The 16,245-nt window shown below is 39.8% G+C and overlaps 1 protein-coding gene across 5 annotated transcripts in view; it reads left to right on the top strand.

Annotated features, from left to right (window-relative positions):
• Positions 1–16,245, top strand: part of PARP2 (poly(ADP-ribose) polymerase 2) — a 79,743-nt gene that overhangs the window by 34,283 nt on the left and 29,215 nt on the right. For all 5 annotated transcript variants that reach the window (XM_089687023.1, XM_089687021.1, XM_089687022.1 and 2 more), the window contains 5 exons: positions 1,945–2,064; positions 2,200–2,270; positions 3,565–3,615; positions 15,726–15,822; positions 15,905–15,980. In XM_089687023.1, coding sequence (XP_089543149.1) covers positions 1,945–2,064; positions 2,200–2,270; positions 3,565–3,615; positions 15,726–15,822; positions 15,905–15,980 — 415 coding nt within the window. The remainder of the gene's footprint in view (positions 1–1,944; positions 2,065–2,199; positions 2,271–3,564; positions 3,616–15,725; positions 15,823–15,904; positions 15,981–16,245) is intronic.

Here is a 16,245-nt window from a genome sequence, read left to right as displayed (position 1 = left end):
CCAGTGCAGAGGATGGGGTCAGCAGGAAAAAGCATGGGGTCAGTAGTGCATAGGACAGGGGTCCAGCAGGCCATAGGACAGGGGTCCAGCAGGCCATAGGACAGGGGTCCAGCAGGCCATAGGTCGGGGTCTACAGTGCACAAGATGAAGTCCGCAGGATAGAGGACACGGGTCACTAGGACATAGAATTCAGTCAGCAGGGCACAGGACGGGGTCCGCAAGGTAGAGGACAGGGGTCATTATGACATAGGATGAGGTCAGCAGGGCATAGGACGTGGTCCACAGGGCAGAAGACAAGGTTTAGCAAGGCATAGGATGGGTCAGTATGGTATAGGATGCAGTCTAGAGTGCACATGATAGTGAACTGAGGTCACTAGGACATAGGATGGGGTCCACAGGGCACAAGACAGGATTTGCAGGGTAGAGGATGGGTCAGTATGACATAGGATGGGGTCCGCAGGGCAGAGGACAGGCGTTAGCAAGGCATAGTATGCAGTCAGCAGGGTAGAGGACAGGGATCAGTAGGGAAAAGAACGGGGTCTACAGTGCACAGAATGGGGTTCGTGAGGTAGAGGACGGGTCACTAGGACTTAGGATGGGGTCTGCAAGGCACAGGACAGGGTCCACAGGGTAGAGGACAGGGATCGGTGGGAAATAGGATGGGGTCTGCAGGGCATAGGACAGGGTTAGCAGGTCAGGTAATGTGGTTACTGGTGGCAGGGCACTCAACAGATCTGCTCCTTCCCACACTGCACACAGCTGAGATCAGATTGTTTTAAAAACACATCCTCGATCTACACCGTGTGACTGTAGCTGGCTGTTGTAGTTCTCAGATCAGAAAGCAGCACAGCTACAACAGCCAGCTACAGTCACACTGTGCAGATCAAGGATGTGTTTGTAAAACAATTTGGTGTCAGCTGTGTGCAATGTGGGACGGAGCAGCTCCACTACATGTCCATTGAAGAGGTTGAGAGCACTTTAAGGATGGGAGGAGGAGCTTACTGACCCGTGCAGACTCAGCTTCCATAGGAGGAGGGGATCAGGCTGTGCTCACCACTCAACACTGCTTCAGTGTCATGCAGAGTGAGGTGGGCGGGAACAGAGGCGGGCTGGGAAAGAACCGATCGTGTTAACCTCTTAAAAGCAGCTGCAACCACTGGCCGACTTTTCTGATGTGGGAGGTGGGTGTCCCAGGCTTCCCTCATGTGCCATCCCAAATGCAGCTGCATGCCATGTTTGGCATGCATGCTGAGGGTTGCTTAACCCTGATCTAGAATATTGATAATGTTTTGATCTTCAATTTCTCCCCCTTGGTAGTGTTAGCAGGTTACGCTATATAGTAGGAGGTGTAACTTCAATCCATCAGGTTTACCATTGGCCCAGGTGGTTCCTGGGCTGCAGATGGTGCACAGTCCTCTTAGTGAGGTCTGTGCTTAACTAACTATATCTGTACAGTACATGGGCCGTAGTATCTCAGTACTTTTCCACAAAGGCTTGTTTGGAAGACGAGGGGATACACTGGAGGCTGGCTTACGGTTTTTCTGTAGGTAGCCGCATAGCCTGACTGTATCTGAATTCCTGTAACCCTTACTGTATAATCCATCCATTTCTTGGAGTCCATTAGGTGTAAAATATTCATATGGGGACACTAGATCTGTTAACAACCAGGGATTCCCTCACTTTCAACTCCTTTCAAGGAATTTCAATTCCTTTGTTTTAAATATTGAACAGGAAGTGAAGGGAAATCTCCCCAATGGGACACAGATTGAAAAAAAAAAACTTGACAAGGGTTAATACCCACCCTCCCTTACATTATCCAAATGGAAAAACATCTTGACTTTTTGTTTTTTAATGTATTAATAAATACAGGGCTGTATTAAAGTGCTTCTTTTATACTTGCCTTGACTTAAGCTTTTAAGGAACTTTTGCTGTTGTGTTGTGTAGTTGCTGCAGATCAAGAAAGTGACCCACCAAAACAAAACGTCCAAAATGGGTCTACTGCAAAACGTCCCCGAAGGAACAAAAGTGTAGAAAAAACGGAAACTGAGGAGGAACACAGCAAAGGTGAGTTAAATGATAGGTTTATTGTATATTTCATGTTGGTGTACTCTATAAATGAAGTTTAGGGGGCACCAAAAGTTAGAACGTTGGAGTGCTATTGTTCATCTTGTTATTTATGTCAATTTGTTTGTTACACAGAACAAGTGAGAACTCTGGTGTTAAAAGGTAAAGCTCCAATTGATCCAGAATGCTCCAGCAAAATTGGAAAGGTACTTTTTCACAGAAGTCTGAATTCTTTATTTGTAGTAACACTGATTATTTTTTTTTTTAATGCATTCATAGTCGAAAATGGAAGGCAGTGCTACTACCTTTTGGATACTAGGCATATCTGTTTACATTTTTGCTTGCTGTTCAGTTGAATGATAGATTTCTACCTGAACTGAAGGGCTTAATATATAAAACTACACTCAATAGAGTACAGATGTCATAGTGTAACCGCCGCCCGTCTGCCATATAAGGAAATGACAGTCGGGCGTTGGCTCTCTCGTTCTGGGAGGATGTCATATGACATCCTCCCACTCTAGCTGAGCATGCGTGCCGATCGGTGGTGCACTGTGTTACTGGGACACAGCGGATCACCGATCGCTGTAAAGAGCCGATGGCACAGGTTCTATCGTGATCAGCTGTGCCCAATCACAGCTGATTGTATGTAAACAGGAAATGCCGGTTATTGGCAGTCCTCTCCTCACGCTGACATGAGAGGAGAGCCGATAAGCAGCATTCCTCAGAGGGGAAATCTACACTGATAATCAGTGCTGCCTTTCAGTGCCCATCATTGCCAACTGTCAGTGCCCATCAGAGCTGCCTTTCAGTGCTGCAAATCAGTGCCAGTCAGTGCCGCCTATCAGTGCCATATATGAGTGCTGCATTTCATTGCCCATCAATGATGCCTGTCAGATGACCACCAGTGATGCCTATCAGTGCCCATTACTGCAGCCTCATTAGTGCACATCAGTGAAGGAGAAAAATTGCTTACTTACACAATTTTATAACAGAGACTAAGAAAAAAAATATTTTGTTTTCAAAATTGTCAGTCTTTTTTTTTGTTTGTTTTTGTTTAGCAAACAATAAAAAACCCATTGGTGATTAAATGTCACCAAAAGAAAGCTCTATCTGTCTCCAAAAAAAAGATAACAATGTTGTTTGGGTACAGTGTTGCATGACCGCGCAACTGTTATTCAAAGTGCGACAGCACTGAAATTTGAAAATTGGCCTGGGCAGGAAAGTGCCTGGTAGGCATGTGGATAAGGGTCTGATAACCTGTTTCCAAATGTCTGATGGTATATGTTCTTAGCTATTTAGTAGATGGGGCTTTGTTGTCCAGGGAATTCTTTAGGAAGCCTTGTTTGATTGATAAGGCTGCTGCTTCAATATCATAGTATTTGGTTGTTCTGACATGTTAAATTGCCTCCTGTTCCATGTTTTCTGCTGTGCATGAGTAGTCATGGCAGTTACATTTTTAATAACTTCCGTGTCTTTTTTTTTTTTTTCTTTTTTTTCTAGTCTCATGTGTTCTGTGAAGGAGATGATGTATATGATGTTATGCTAAACCAGGTGAGAACTGACCTTTTTCATTTGTGTGATGCTTTTCTGTGTTTTGTAATTCTTCTAATTTTACACTAATGGGGTGACTGGACATTTGAAAGCAGCTTCAGCTGTTACCTAATAAAGCTGAACTAATCCTTGACATGTTATGAAATGGCAGTACATTGCATTTTAGATTCCCAGTTTACTTGCTCTGGTATTATCAGCTTGTCAGTAGTCAACTAATGATGTATTTAATTATTATGCATTTTATTTTCAATTTTATAAAATCTAAATTGCACAATTCCTTTTACACACAGTTTTTTATATTTATTCTTGCTTTTTCCTATTTGCATTCCCTGGGTCTACACATATAAAATAATTTTCCTAGTAAAGATTATTTTGTGTTTTATTCTTTAATCCTGATACTCTTTGTGGTAACAGGATAGGTCATTCAAGACTTCTGTATTCTGTTTGGGGCGCTACCTACCCATGTAATGTTTGAGGGTTAGCTAAGTAAGCTCTTGTTTCACAATCAAGTATCTCCCAGAACTTACTATTTCTTCTACCATATGATAGGAGAAGAAAGGGCAGCTATCAGGCTGCATATATTCAGCGCTCTTCTCAGCTAGGTCTGGAGCTGGGCAGATGACTGGGGGTTTGTGGTCCAATTTCTGTGTTAAGTGAAAGCTACTGTTATTATTCTATAGCATACAAAGAGAGACACCAGACATAAAAAGGAAAATCTGTATTCGTTCATCTTAGTAATAGTTTGTGGCGTTTTTTTTCTTCTTTTTTTTTTTTTTGTTGTAAGTTGCTATGTGGCTTAATTTTAATAAAATGTTGAAATCTGTTTACGGATATGATACCGTATGTTATTTCAGTCCTGATTAAGTTGTAAATTTTGAGTTCCACATCAATGAGCAATAAAGTTTAGTTTAGACTTTATGCGGTAAATTCTTTGTACAGTTATTTATAATTGCCATATTATACAGTTGTGTTCAAAATAATAGCAGTGTGTTGAAAAAAGTGAATAAAGCTCAAAATTATTCTAATAGCTTTTATTTCCATACACACAAATGCATTAGGAACACTACACATTCTATTCCAAATCAAAACATGAAGAAAAATATATCAAATTTGTGTTCCTCTAAAAAAAATTGAAAAAAAAATAGCAGTGTTTGTATTCTTTACAAACTCAAACATTCACTATATAAACTGAAAAATGTTTGAAGATTTTGCTTTCCTTTCAATCACTTAATTAATATTTAGTTGTATAAGCACTGTTTCTGAGAACTGCTGTACATCTGTGTTGCATGGAGTCAACCAACTTCTGGCACCTGTGAACAGGTATTCCATCCCAGGATGATTGGACTACATTCCACAGTTCTTCTCTATTTCTTGGGTTTTGCCTCAGAAACTGCATTTTTTTTGTCACCCCACAAGTTTTCTATTGGATTAAGATCCGGGGATTGGGCTGGCCATTCCATAACGTCAATCTTGTTGGTCTGGAACCAAGATGTTGCACATTTACTGGTGTGTTTGGGGTTGTTGTCTTGTTGGAACACCCATTTCAAGGGCATTTCCTCTTCAGCATAAGGCAGCATGACCTCTTCAAGTATTCTGATGTATTCAAACTGATCCATGATCCCTGGTATGCGATAAATAGGTTCAACACCGTAGTATGAGAAACATCCCCATATCATGATGCTTGCGCAACCATGCTTCACTGTCTTCACAGTGTACTGTGGCTTGAATTCAGTGTTTGGGGGCCGTCTGACAAACTGTCTCCGGCCACTAGACCCAAAAGAACAATCTTACTTTCATCAGTCCACAAAATGTTGCACCATTTCTCTTTGGGCCAGTCAATGTGCTCTTTGGCAAATTGTAACCTCTTCAGCACACGTCTTTTTTTCAACAGTGGGACTTTGCGGGGGCTTCTTGCAGATAGCTTGGCTTCACATAGGCGTCTTCTAATTGTAACAGTACTCACAGGTAACTTTAGACCTTCTTTGATCTTCCTGGAGCTGATTGTTGGCTGAGTCCTTGCCATTTTGGCTATTCTTCTATCCATTTGAATGGTAGTTTTTTGCTTTCTTCCACGTCTTTCAGGTTTTGGTTGCCATTTTAAAGCATTTGCGATCATTTTAGCTGAGCAGCCTATCATTTTCTGCACTTCTTTATATGTTTTCCCCTCTCCAATCAACTTTTTAATCAAGGTACGCTGTTCTTCTGAACGATGTCTAGAACGACCCATTTTCCTCAGAATTTCAAAGAGAAATGCACTGTAACCAGCATGTATAACATTTGATGCCTTCCTTCCTTAAATAAGGGCAATTATTGCCACCTGTTTTTCAAAGAATGAATGACCTCACTAATAGAACTCCACACTGCTATTATTTTGAACATGCCCCTTTCGATTAGTGATTCAATTACACAGAATCAGCAGCATGCATGTCATGACTGTTGGGTCTGTTGGATTTCTATTACTCTACTACACCTGCTAGTAAATTATTTGCCATGTAGAAATATCATTTCTACCAAAAACAGTGATTGATCAGGTTAGTGATGTCTGACTGCTATTATTTTGAACACAACTGTATATCTTCTAAGCAATGCTCCTCTGAAAGAAAGGAATATCCTGTCTTCTCTGAGTGTACACATACTGTATGTTTGCTTCTTGACTCTCTCCTTCTCATTGAAACTTCCAACACTCTTGTCTGGGCAGGGAGGGAGGAGTATGCATCACTCGTTTTGACTCTTTCAGTTGGTTGTGTGTAAATATGAGCTTTTTCAGTAAAGCTGTAAAGGAACCTGACAAATATATGTGAAAAAGTGCCTGAAACTCTATCCCCCTTTTATAGGAATTAAGTACTGAAGTGTTACTTAATCATTTAACTTCCAGAGCCATTTTTAAATTTCAGCTATAGGTCCTATGTATTTTGGTAATAATTTTATTATTTGTGGTACATAAGGGATACATTTGGGGAGATTTACTAAAACTGGTGCACTCAGAATCTGTTGCAGTTATGCATGATAGCCAGTCAGCTTCAAACTGCAGCTTGTTCAATTAAGCTTTGAGAATAAAACCTGGAAGCCGATTGGTTTCTATGCAGAGCTGCACCAGATTTTGCACTCTCCAGTTTTAGTAAATAATCCCCTTATCTTCCAAGAGTAAGAGCCCATTGCGGTGCTACAAATTTTAAATGGTACCTCCGACTCAAATGCATTGCAGAGCACCACACCACATGGTGTGATGCATTGCGTTGAAAAAAAATTGCTGCATGGTTTTTTTTTTTTGTTTTTTTTCCATGTTCTAGTGCATTGGCTGACTATTCATTTGAAGGGCCTGCATTAAAACAACTCACCAGAATGACAATGTGTAAATATGACCTTATAGAATTTTCTCTCTATTTTAAAAGGCAAAAAAAAAAAAAGCATTTATGCTTTCTTTTTTGTTTTTTTGGGGTTTTTTTTCTCTGCCAAACTGACCAGTGAAATTTTTTAAAACACGCCTTTTGTGTGAAGATAATAGCCTTTTTTGATTTTTTTTTTTTTTTTTCCCCCTCTTATCACAACACTGTTTCTGATCCAAAGTATGGTTGAATATATCTACAGGATAACTTTTTTTTTTTTTTTTTTTAAAGCTTTTTTTAAAGCTTTTAAGAAGATTTTTTTTGTTCTGTTCAGCTGTTCCTGGTACTTCCAGGTAAGGGGGAAGGTGTGTAACTCACTCCCCTCCTTTTCACTTGTCACTGTTGGTCTTTGGTTATTGGCTGCAGTGCCTGAGCAGAGCAACGGTGAGGAAATGGGACTTGAGGCAAGTATGTGAACACCTTTGTTAAAGCAGTTAGGGATACAGTAATACCTTTAAACTAAAATCTTGGATATCATTTATATATATTTTTATTGGAAACTTACTGATAACATACTTTTTTTTTTTCTTATCTGAGACATTGTTCACATCTAATATACAAATGCATGTTTTCATTTTGTCAAGAATAGTTGTAAGCTCCTTTTTGTTAATTTTACATACAGCAATAAAATGTCAAAAGGGAAAATCATAAATGGCAATAGGGAGGTCACCTGAAAATGGGTTGAATACTCAAATATTAAATAATTTTCAGATGACCAGTTTATGACTAGATTTTCAGTGCCTGAAGTAAACAAATCTGACCCCAGTGAAGCAGCTCTCCATTTATAGATGATGTCATCCTGCAGTCACCTTTTAAAGGCTCAGGTATACTTGTTTAGGGACTTCTGATAGTTTGATATGCATGGCACATTGCATGGTGAACAGTGAGTGTTAATTTGGTTGTGTGATCACCAACAGGAAGGGATAACCAGGCAATATGAACATCACCGCCATGGTGAAGAATACCAGTACCAACTACAAGAGCATTTCCATCAGCCTTCCGTGCAGTACCATTCTTGGCACTCCATGCCTAATTATAATGCTCAGCCTAATCCTCAGGTTCAAGTTTTAGATCTTCCACCATCTGAAACATTTGAAAATGAAACTGTTGACTTAAGACAATCCCCTGATTATCCAAATGAAGTACCCACCCGCAGTTTCCTGGAAATTGGTAATGCAGAAGTGCAAAATTCTTACTCCCAAAGGAAGTCTACAGTTTGGGATTTCTTTCACCTAAAAGACCCCAGTATTGGCATAAGAAATGCCACAAGTGCCTTTTGTAACCTTTGCACTAGAGAGGTGAAACGTGGGTCCACGCCAGGAAGACTGGGAACCACGGCCATGCGCAACCACCTGGCCAAGCATCACCAAAGGGAGTGGGCAGCGACTGGTACTACATGCATAATACCTGCACCTTCCGCACCAGCTACCTCCCATTGCCACTATCCAGTGGCCTCCACCTCCCAAACACCCCCTCAGGAACCAGGATTACCACTTTTACACTCAGTGCTTGATGTCTGTTACTGCTTTTTTGCTACAGTCTGTACTCTATGTGGGGCCATGATATCACGGGGAGAAACTGTCAGTGCAAACCGTGAATATCTGATGCTGCAGCACATGCAATCTTCCCACAGCAGCATTTTGAGGGTGTCACTCAGTGAAATGCAGGGAGCAAATGGTGCAGATGATAACAGCAATTCTTCTTTATGACTGTGTTCCAGTTAAATAATGCCCATTGCATAGACTATATCCTTGTCCCCTGGTATTACCTATTTAATCTATTTTTATTTTATTCATATTATGTAAATAATTTGGTAAACGTGTTAAGATTTAATTATAGAAACTTTTATTGATAAATACACTTTATCAAACAGACAAGTATGCCAGGAGTATTAAAATATTTTTTAAGACATATTGTACAGGACAGGGATTATTTTCCAGACAGAATTTTTATTATTATTTAGGATTTATATTGCGTCAAAAGTTTGTGCAGCGCCTTACAATATAAAGGGAGACAGTACAGATACAATATAATAAAAAACAGGAGGATCAAGAGGGCCCTGCTCATAAGAGCTTACAATCTAACACATAAGAGCATTGGTAGCGCTCTTTGTTGATCATATGGATTTTTGCATCATGTTTGAAAATCTTTACTGCCATTGAGTTATTTTTCCCTTTATAGAAGAGAGAGCAGTTTTTCACTGTATAACAGAGCTACCAAACAGCAGGTCTGATATCACTGGAGATGGACACATTTTCTTTTGCTTTGGTGGATGTATGCATGGATAATCACTGGGCTTCGCCTACTCATTACATAACCCTTCTTTAATTATTGCAGTAATAATGTATGCTTTGCAATATTTGGCACTTAAATTTAGTGTTTGTACTTTTGGTTTGTGGCAATTTTTTTGCACAGGGTAACACTGCACCAGAGGAGGATTGTCCTGTGAGTGAATGCACACAGATGTGTTGTGAACCTATGAAAATGTTGTTAGTGTGTCTTCGTTCACAGGACGATCTTCCTCTAGTGCAGGGGTGTCCAACCCGCAGGCCGCATGTGATCCAAGAGAGTTCAACATGCAGCACGGGCATGTCTGGAGGGACGCCGTGCAAGCATAGAGGCCACGGCGCCCAGCAGGGGCACGCTAGGCACAGGCACCTATGGAGGGATGTCGGGGATGCTGTGCAAGTATAGCAGCTTGGATGGCCGGCACTGATAATCCAGGCACAGCTGAAGGGATTCCAGGGCTGCCATTTTAATAGCACTGACAGCAGTAAATACAGGGACTCTCTATAGCGCTAGGCAAGGAAATGCCACATAGCTATATCTAGGGGGGGTGCTGGGGTGCTCTGCGTGCCCCAGATTTCAGCACACAGAGCAGTGTGGGGAGGTAGAGGGGAGGTTGTGCGTGGGGGGGCTTTGGAGGGGGAGCAACCAAAATCTGAGCACAGCCCACCCCAGGACTCCCCTACATACAGCCATGCAGCTGTATGTTACTCTTTTTACTTTTATAATAAATATTACAATAATAATGAAGTTTTATTACTCAGGTATATTATCTATGTCAGTGATCGTTGACTTGTGATCTGCCTTTTCTGCTCTTCAGCTATCCTTATTGTTAGTGTATTTTATGTGTGTCTCAAGACAATTCCTCTAAGGTTGGACACCCCTGCTCTAGTGTAATGTTAAAAATGATTTACCATCCTAAGCTAAGGGCATATTTCACACTGATGCATTGTTTTCTTACTGGTTCTGTAAAGATTTATCTAAATTTTGTTTGCGGTACTTAACACAAATTTTGATGTTTTACTTTGACGAATTGACTCTTATTATCGCACACAATTTTTAAAAACGGACACTAGTATCATATGTGATATCCGTTAGTGAATTGACCTTTGTATTAGGAAACGCTGAACATTATGTAAGCACATAATTCATGACCCAGTTTAACTTTCCTGTATTTTAGTTGTTTAAATGTGAGAAAACCATGTACTTTTAGTATTTTGCTGCAATGACATATTTTACCAGCAGGTGGGTTTAGGAGAAAAGTATAATTGCAATTGGCCCTCTACATTTCTTTCTTCAAAAAATGTTATTTATTTTTTTATCTAGTGTATTTATTTATATTTTTACCATAACTATTCAGGCATTGGAACAGGATTTAATGTTTAAAACATTGGTTGCTTGAGAGACGGCAGCATGATCTTAAGTAACTGTCACTTGAACTTAGCAGGAAGCATTTTTATATCCTTGTACACAGCGTTTGTTTACTACCTTGGCTTATTAGAAATTGGGCCCAATGTATGAAGAGTGTGCTATATAAAAATTTCTAGTAGGTTGCTATGAGCAGTCTTCCAACTGTTAACACTGTAGTCTAGATCAGAACATGAAAGAAGGTTCTGATTGGCTATGTGCAACAAAACATTTGCTGTTGGCTTACTTTCCATACACCAATACATTTTTCATGATAAACTCAGAAAAATTAATTACATTTTAAAGAAGAATTCATAATGGGTGCAGTGTGTGCACCTTTTGAGACTATATATCAGGCATGCAGCCTTATAATTCCCTTTCTGCCCTGTAATATGTAAACGTGTATTCAGAAATGTATTTTAGTTTTTAAAGTAGCCCTGAAAAAGTTATTAGCATGTTTGTAAGAGAAGAATAGTTGTCCAAAGTCTTGGCAATCATGTATGCAAAATAAGTAACATAGATGTAATTTTCCTAACCCTTGTGCATTCTGACAGTACAGTGGCTGTATAGCTGTTCATAAATAATTGTGCTACGATTTACCTGCTTTAACCAAATACTACCTTTTAGTTTTAAATCGCATCAGGACAGGTTAGAACATCTGTCAACTTTTGCTTTCTGTGACCTGGTAAAGTGACTGACTAAAATCAAAAACTAGAATATGTCCATGCAAGAAAGAGAAAATATTTGCCCATACTTCCAAATGTTGCTCTGTTGATGACTGACACTTCTGGGAGTGTTAAACTCCTTGTCCCCTGCTACAGTAAGGCTCCATGTACACTGCAGCTGATAAACTCACGTTTTAGGAGCTTTTCTGCATTTTTTTTTTTTTTTTTTCTTTTCAGCAACCCCTGAACTCTCCCTAAAGTTTTCCTATATGTCCATGTACACATAGTCGTTTACAGGCAGTTGAGTTTACAGTCGTTTTTTTGAATGCACCAAACTTGCGTCCAGGAGTAGATTTTATCAGCGTTTCAAACGCTTGTAAATGTGGCTAACTGCGATTATAAGTGTTTGCGTTTGGAAAATTTTGTTAACTCTTCCATTTCCAGATGCTGTCCAGAGCCTTTTTTCAACATGAAAAATGCATGCAAAGCGTTTTCCTGGTACTCAAATGATCCTGGTACACCATACTTTGAGGTTTCGCATGAAAGAAAATGTTAGATGCTGCTGCAATAATTTCTGCACACAAATGAGCTGGAACACATCCAAACACCACAAAAAAAAGACAGCTAATCTCAACAAATACTGTTCTCTCTGCTTCTGCTGTCTATTTCTCTCACAATGTTTGAAATAGCAAATTTTTTACTGTTTTTCGGTGCATTCTGGGCATTTTGGAAGGTCTCCTGAGGTTATCTTTAAAAAACGCTTCTAAACGCAAACGCTCGTAAATGCAGTATGCAAACGCGGCTAAACAGACGTGTTTTTAACCTACGTTTTCCAGCAGTCAGTTTCCATCATTCAGAAGTGTCCCGTGTACATGGAGCCTAAGCGGATTTTCACACTTGCCTCTGCATCACTGTTGCACTCAGTTGTGGCATAGTTGTTCCCAGAAGGAACCACTGAGCACAGTTGGCTCCAATAGTTTGACTCTGGAAGTGTCAGGTTTTTGAAGTAACTTCAAAGGAGGCTTCCTGTTCAACAGAGTGGTGTTTGGAAGCGTGAGTTTTGAGACAGGCAATTTTGTCTTTTGCATAACATATTTTGGAACAGTATGATTTTAGGAACAGAGTCACTTTAAAAAGATTTTTTTTCTGTGATGTTAAGTGCTGCCTTTGTCCCTAATAGAGGAGGTTTCTTAAAAAAAAAAAATAATAATAAAACTGGGCCTGTCATGTATTTTAAAGTGTATTAAGCACAAAAGCAAACCATTATATAGCAGTTTAGCAATTTGTAGATGTAATGGCTGCATTACATTTCTTTTTTTAGGTTTTCTTCTATTTTCATCTCGTGATCAGCTAGCCAGTCTCTTGTTTTTCAAAAGCACAAGCTCTGCAGCAGAATGTATCAGTTACAGGGATGAGACAAACCACTTAACACTGACAGGGTTGCTTACAATGATCAGCTATTATTTATTCAAGTAAAGTCATTATCCCAAAGGAAAAAAACTATTTGCTGTAACTGATTATAAAGTGTGAGCTGGAGTTTGCCTTCAGTTTGGTACTGTATGTAAACTAAAAAAGAAAATAAATGCAGCCACGACATTTAATGATTGATAAGCTGCAATATATTACAGTTTTGGGTTTAATGCCTCATAAATTCTTGTGCAGACTTAACTTTGTTAGAGAAATCTGGAGACATATCAGGGAGTGATAGGGAATCTCTGCAAAGTGCAGGAAAATTCCTTCCTACAATTGCTATCAGAACAGTTGTCCTCATTAAAGGATTTTGCCTCATATCCTGGTCCTGTGACAGCTCTAAGGTTTTGATTTCCCCAGTTTCAGTTGTCACAAGGACAAATGGGAGAGGGTGAATTTACTAAGGAGTTGGTGAACATCTTCATTCTGCTCACACTCAGCCTTTAGCCATTAGCTTACGGAACAAACACTCCCACTGTAAGTCCAATGTCAACTTCTTTATGGTATGCAGCAACTTAGGATTCAGATAATTTCAGTAGCAGAATGTGCTGATTCCATGACCTTTAAAGAAATACATCGGTAAATTTTAATGTTTTTATAGATTTACCTGTACTTGTACTTTAATGTTATTAAAGTAATTAATCTGCAATGGACCTGTTTCATTATTCCATCACCCTCTGTTGCAAATATCTTCATGTGTTTAAAAAATTTAAAATGATAGTTTTTGGTCGGTAATATGTGTATAAGAACACTATTTCTAATCTTTGAGTATAACTTTTACTTTAACACAATGAACACCATGTAACCGCTGTTTTGCATTACACAGAGCGTTCGTGCCAAGCTAAAAATGGTGATGCAGGTTGCTGCTTAGTGTGTGTTACAGCTATTATTGGCCACCTATCGTAAATCACTTTGGATATGCCCAGCAAAGCCATGGTTTAAATTACACATAGCTTTCTGTTTCAGTATTCTTTACTGGGCAAGTTTATTTTTGTTGATAGCTTCTTATTGAATTTTGTGTGAAACCTTATCCACTTGCCCACCAGAGGATTTACCCCCCCCCCCCCTTCTGACCAGGCCATTTTTTGCGATATGGTGCTGCGTTACTTTAACTGACAATTGCGCAGTCATGCAACGCTGCACCCAAATGAAATGTATGTCCTTTTTTTCCCACAAATAGAGCTTTCTTTTGGTGGTATTTGATCACCTCTGCGTTTTTTTGTTTTTGCGCTATAAACAAAACGACAATTTTGAAAACTATATTTTGGACTATATTTTGGACATTCTGCTATAAAACATATCAATAAAAATATAAAATTTTGTAATAAATTTAGGCCAAAATGTATTCTGCTACATGTCTTTGCTAATAAAAAAAATCCCAATACAAATGGCTTTATACATACTGGAATTTTTTTTTTTATACTAGTAATGGTGGCAATCAGCGACTTATATCGGGACTGCAGCGGGCATTTTGACACTTAGGTGATACTGACTAACTGCCACTGACATCCCAATGACACTAATACAGTGATCAGTGCTAGTATAAAGCACTGACACTGTACTAATGACACTGGGTAGGAAGGCGCTAACACCTTTGGGCGATCAAAGAGTTAACTGTGTGCTGTGTTTTACTAGGAAAACATGCTGCTGTGTATTTCTCTGCTGTGCAAAGAAGTACACAGCAGCATGTTACTGCTGGCAGGAGAGAGACCCGTGTTTACACACAGGTCTCTCCCGTCACTGCTTCTTGGCGATCTCTGGACGCCGGCGGGTAATCTCCGGCTGGGACCCCGTGATCGACATCTGTAGCTGCTGTTAGAGCGAATTTCCAAGACACTGCCAATGGTGGCATGGGTAGGGCAGCGCGCTTGCCCCTTGCCCAGAAATATAAATACACACACGATTTTACATGTGTGTGATTTTGCACAGCCCTGCCGCCCTGTAGCAGTAGTTCTATTATAGGGTGGCAGGGAAGCAGTTAAAGTGGTTGCAAAGCCTGAAGGTTTTTTACATTCTATTCATGAAAGTAAAAAAACCTTCTGTATGCAGCAGCCCCCCATATAGCTCATCTTAGCCCTCTCTCAATCCAGTCCTGTGCATGAGAGCCTCGGCTGTCCTGATTCTCCCTCTTCTCATTGGATGAGAAAGCAGCGGGATCCATTGGCTCCCACTGCTGTCAATCATAGCCCACAGTGAACCAATGAAGAAAGAGTGGGGAGCAGGGCCAAGCCACTGCTCTATATGTCTTATGGATGCATAGAGTGGAGCTCGGGAGTGCGCATGCACCAGTGGTCCTATAGCAAGCGGCTTGCTATTGGGGGCACTGGCCGAAGGGGAGGAGCCAGGAGTGCTGGCGGGTGACCTGGGAAGAAGAGGAACGGGGCTGCTCTGTGCAAAACCATTGCACAGAGCAGGCAAGTGTACCATGTTAGTTATTTTTTTTTTAAATTGGCAAACCTTTAATATCACTTTTAAAGGTCAGTTGAAGTCTTATACCTTTTAAGCTCTTTTTAGTCCTGTACCCCTACATTATGATTTTGTGACATGTCCTTAATTTACCCTTTTCTGTTCAGTACTGTAGTTTTTGTTTCATGTAGCATGTGTTGTATATTGACCACCTAACTCTGCTTAGAGCTGCTAAATCCCCTGCAGTAAAAATCAGCTTTCATATTTCTTATATGCATTAAAATAATTAGTACATGCAACTTTTTTGGTTGGTTGTCTTAGTTGGAATCCTAAAAAATATATTTATAAACTTTTCTAAAATGCATATGGCCTAATCTTAAAATTGTAAAACTTGTGTGAATTAAACAGAGACCTCTGCTATAAGATGTAAATTGGTCATTTTGGTAAATGTCATTGTGAAAGTCAATTAACAAATCTTATGTTTTTGTAGACTAACCTGCAGTTTAATAACAATAAGTACTACCTGATCCAGCTGCTTGAAGATGATAGTGTAAAAAATTTCTCTGTCTGGATGCGCTGGGGACGAGGTGAGTCTTCACAAGGTTTAATATAGTTTTTAGTAGAACTGGCTACTAACCAAATACCCACCAATGTGTATTTTTTTGCCAGTGGGAAAGGTGGGTCAAAATTCTTTGGTTTCATGTGGAGGAGATCTACAAAAAGCAAAAAATGTTTTTCAGAAGAAGTAAGTTTTTTTTTTTTTTTTATTTTGATCCACTATTCTTTATGTAATATGTATGCTTTGCATGTTATTTTGGCAAATGAGCCCTTTCGGTTGTCCCAAAGAACTATTTTTATAATTTGTCAATTTCCTGTAGTCACAGAGATCCCTCAGACTGTGCATGCAACTGAAAACTCAGTGCAGCAAAAAACGTTTCCCACTCCCAGTGGAAAGTGTGACTGCCTGTGTCAGAATGTTTTAGGACTGTCTTCTTGTCACATGTCAGCAA

This window comes from Staurois parvus, unplaced genomic scaffold (genome assembly GCF_062004578.1).
Source record: "Staurois parvus isolate SC_StPar_1 unplaced genomic scaffold, SC_StPar_1.0 ptg000415l, whole genome shotgun sequence".
Classification (NCBI taxonomy): domain Eukaryota; kingdom Metazoa; phylum Chordata; class Amphibia; order Anura; family Ranidae; genus Staurois; species Staurois parvus.
This window is presented reverse-complemented; position numbering and strand designations above follow the sequence as displayed.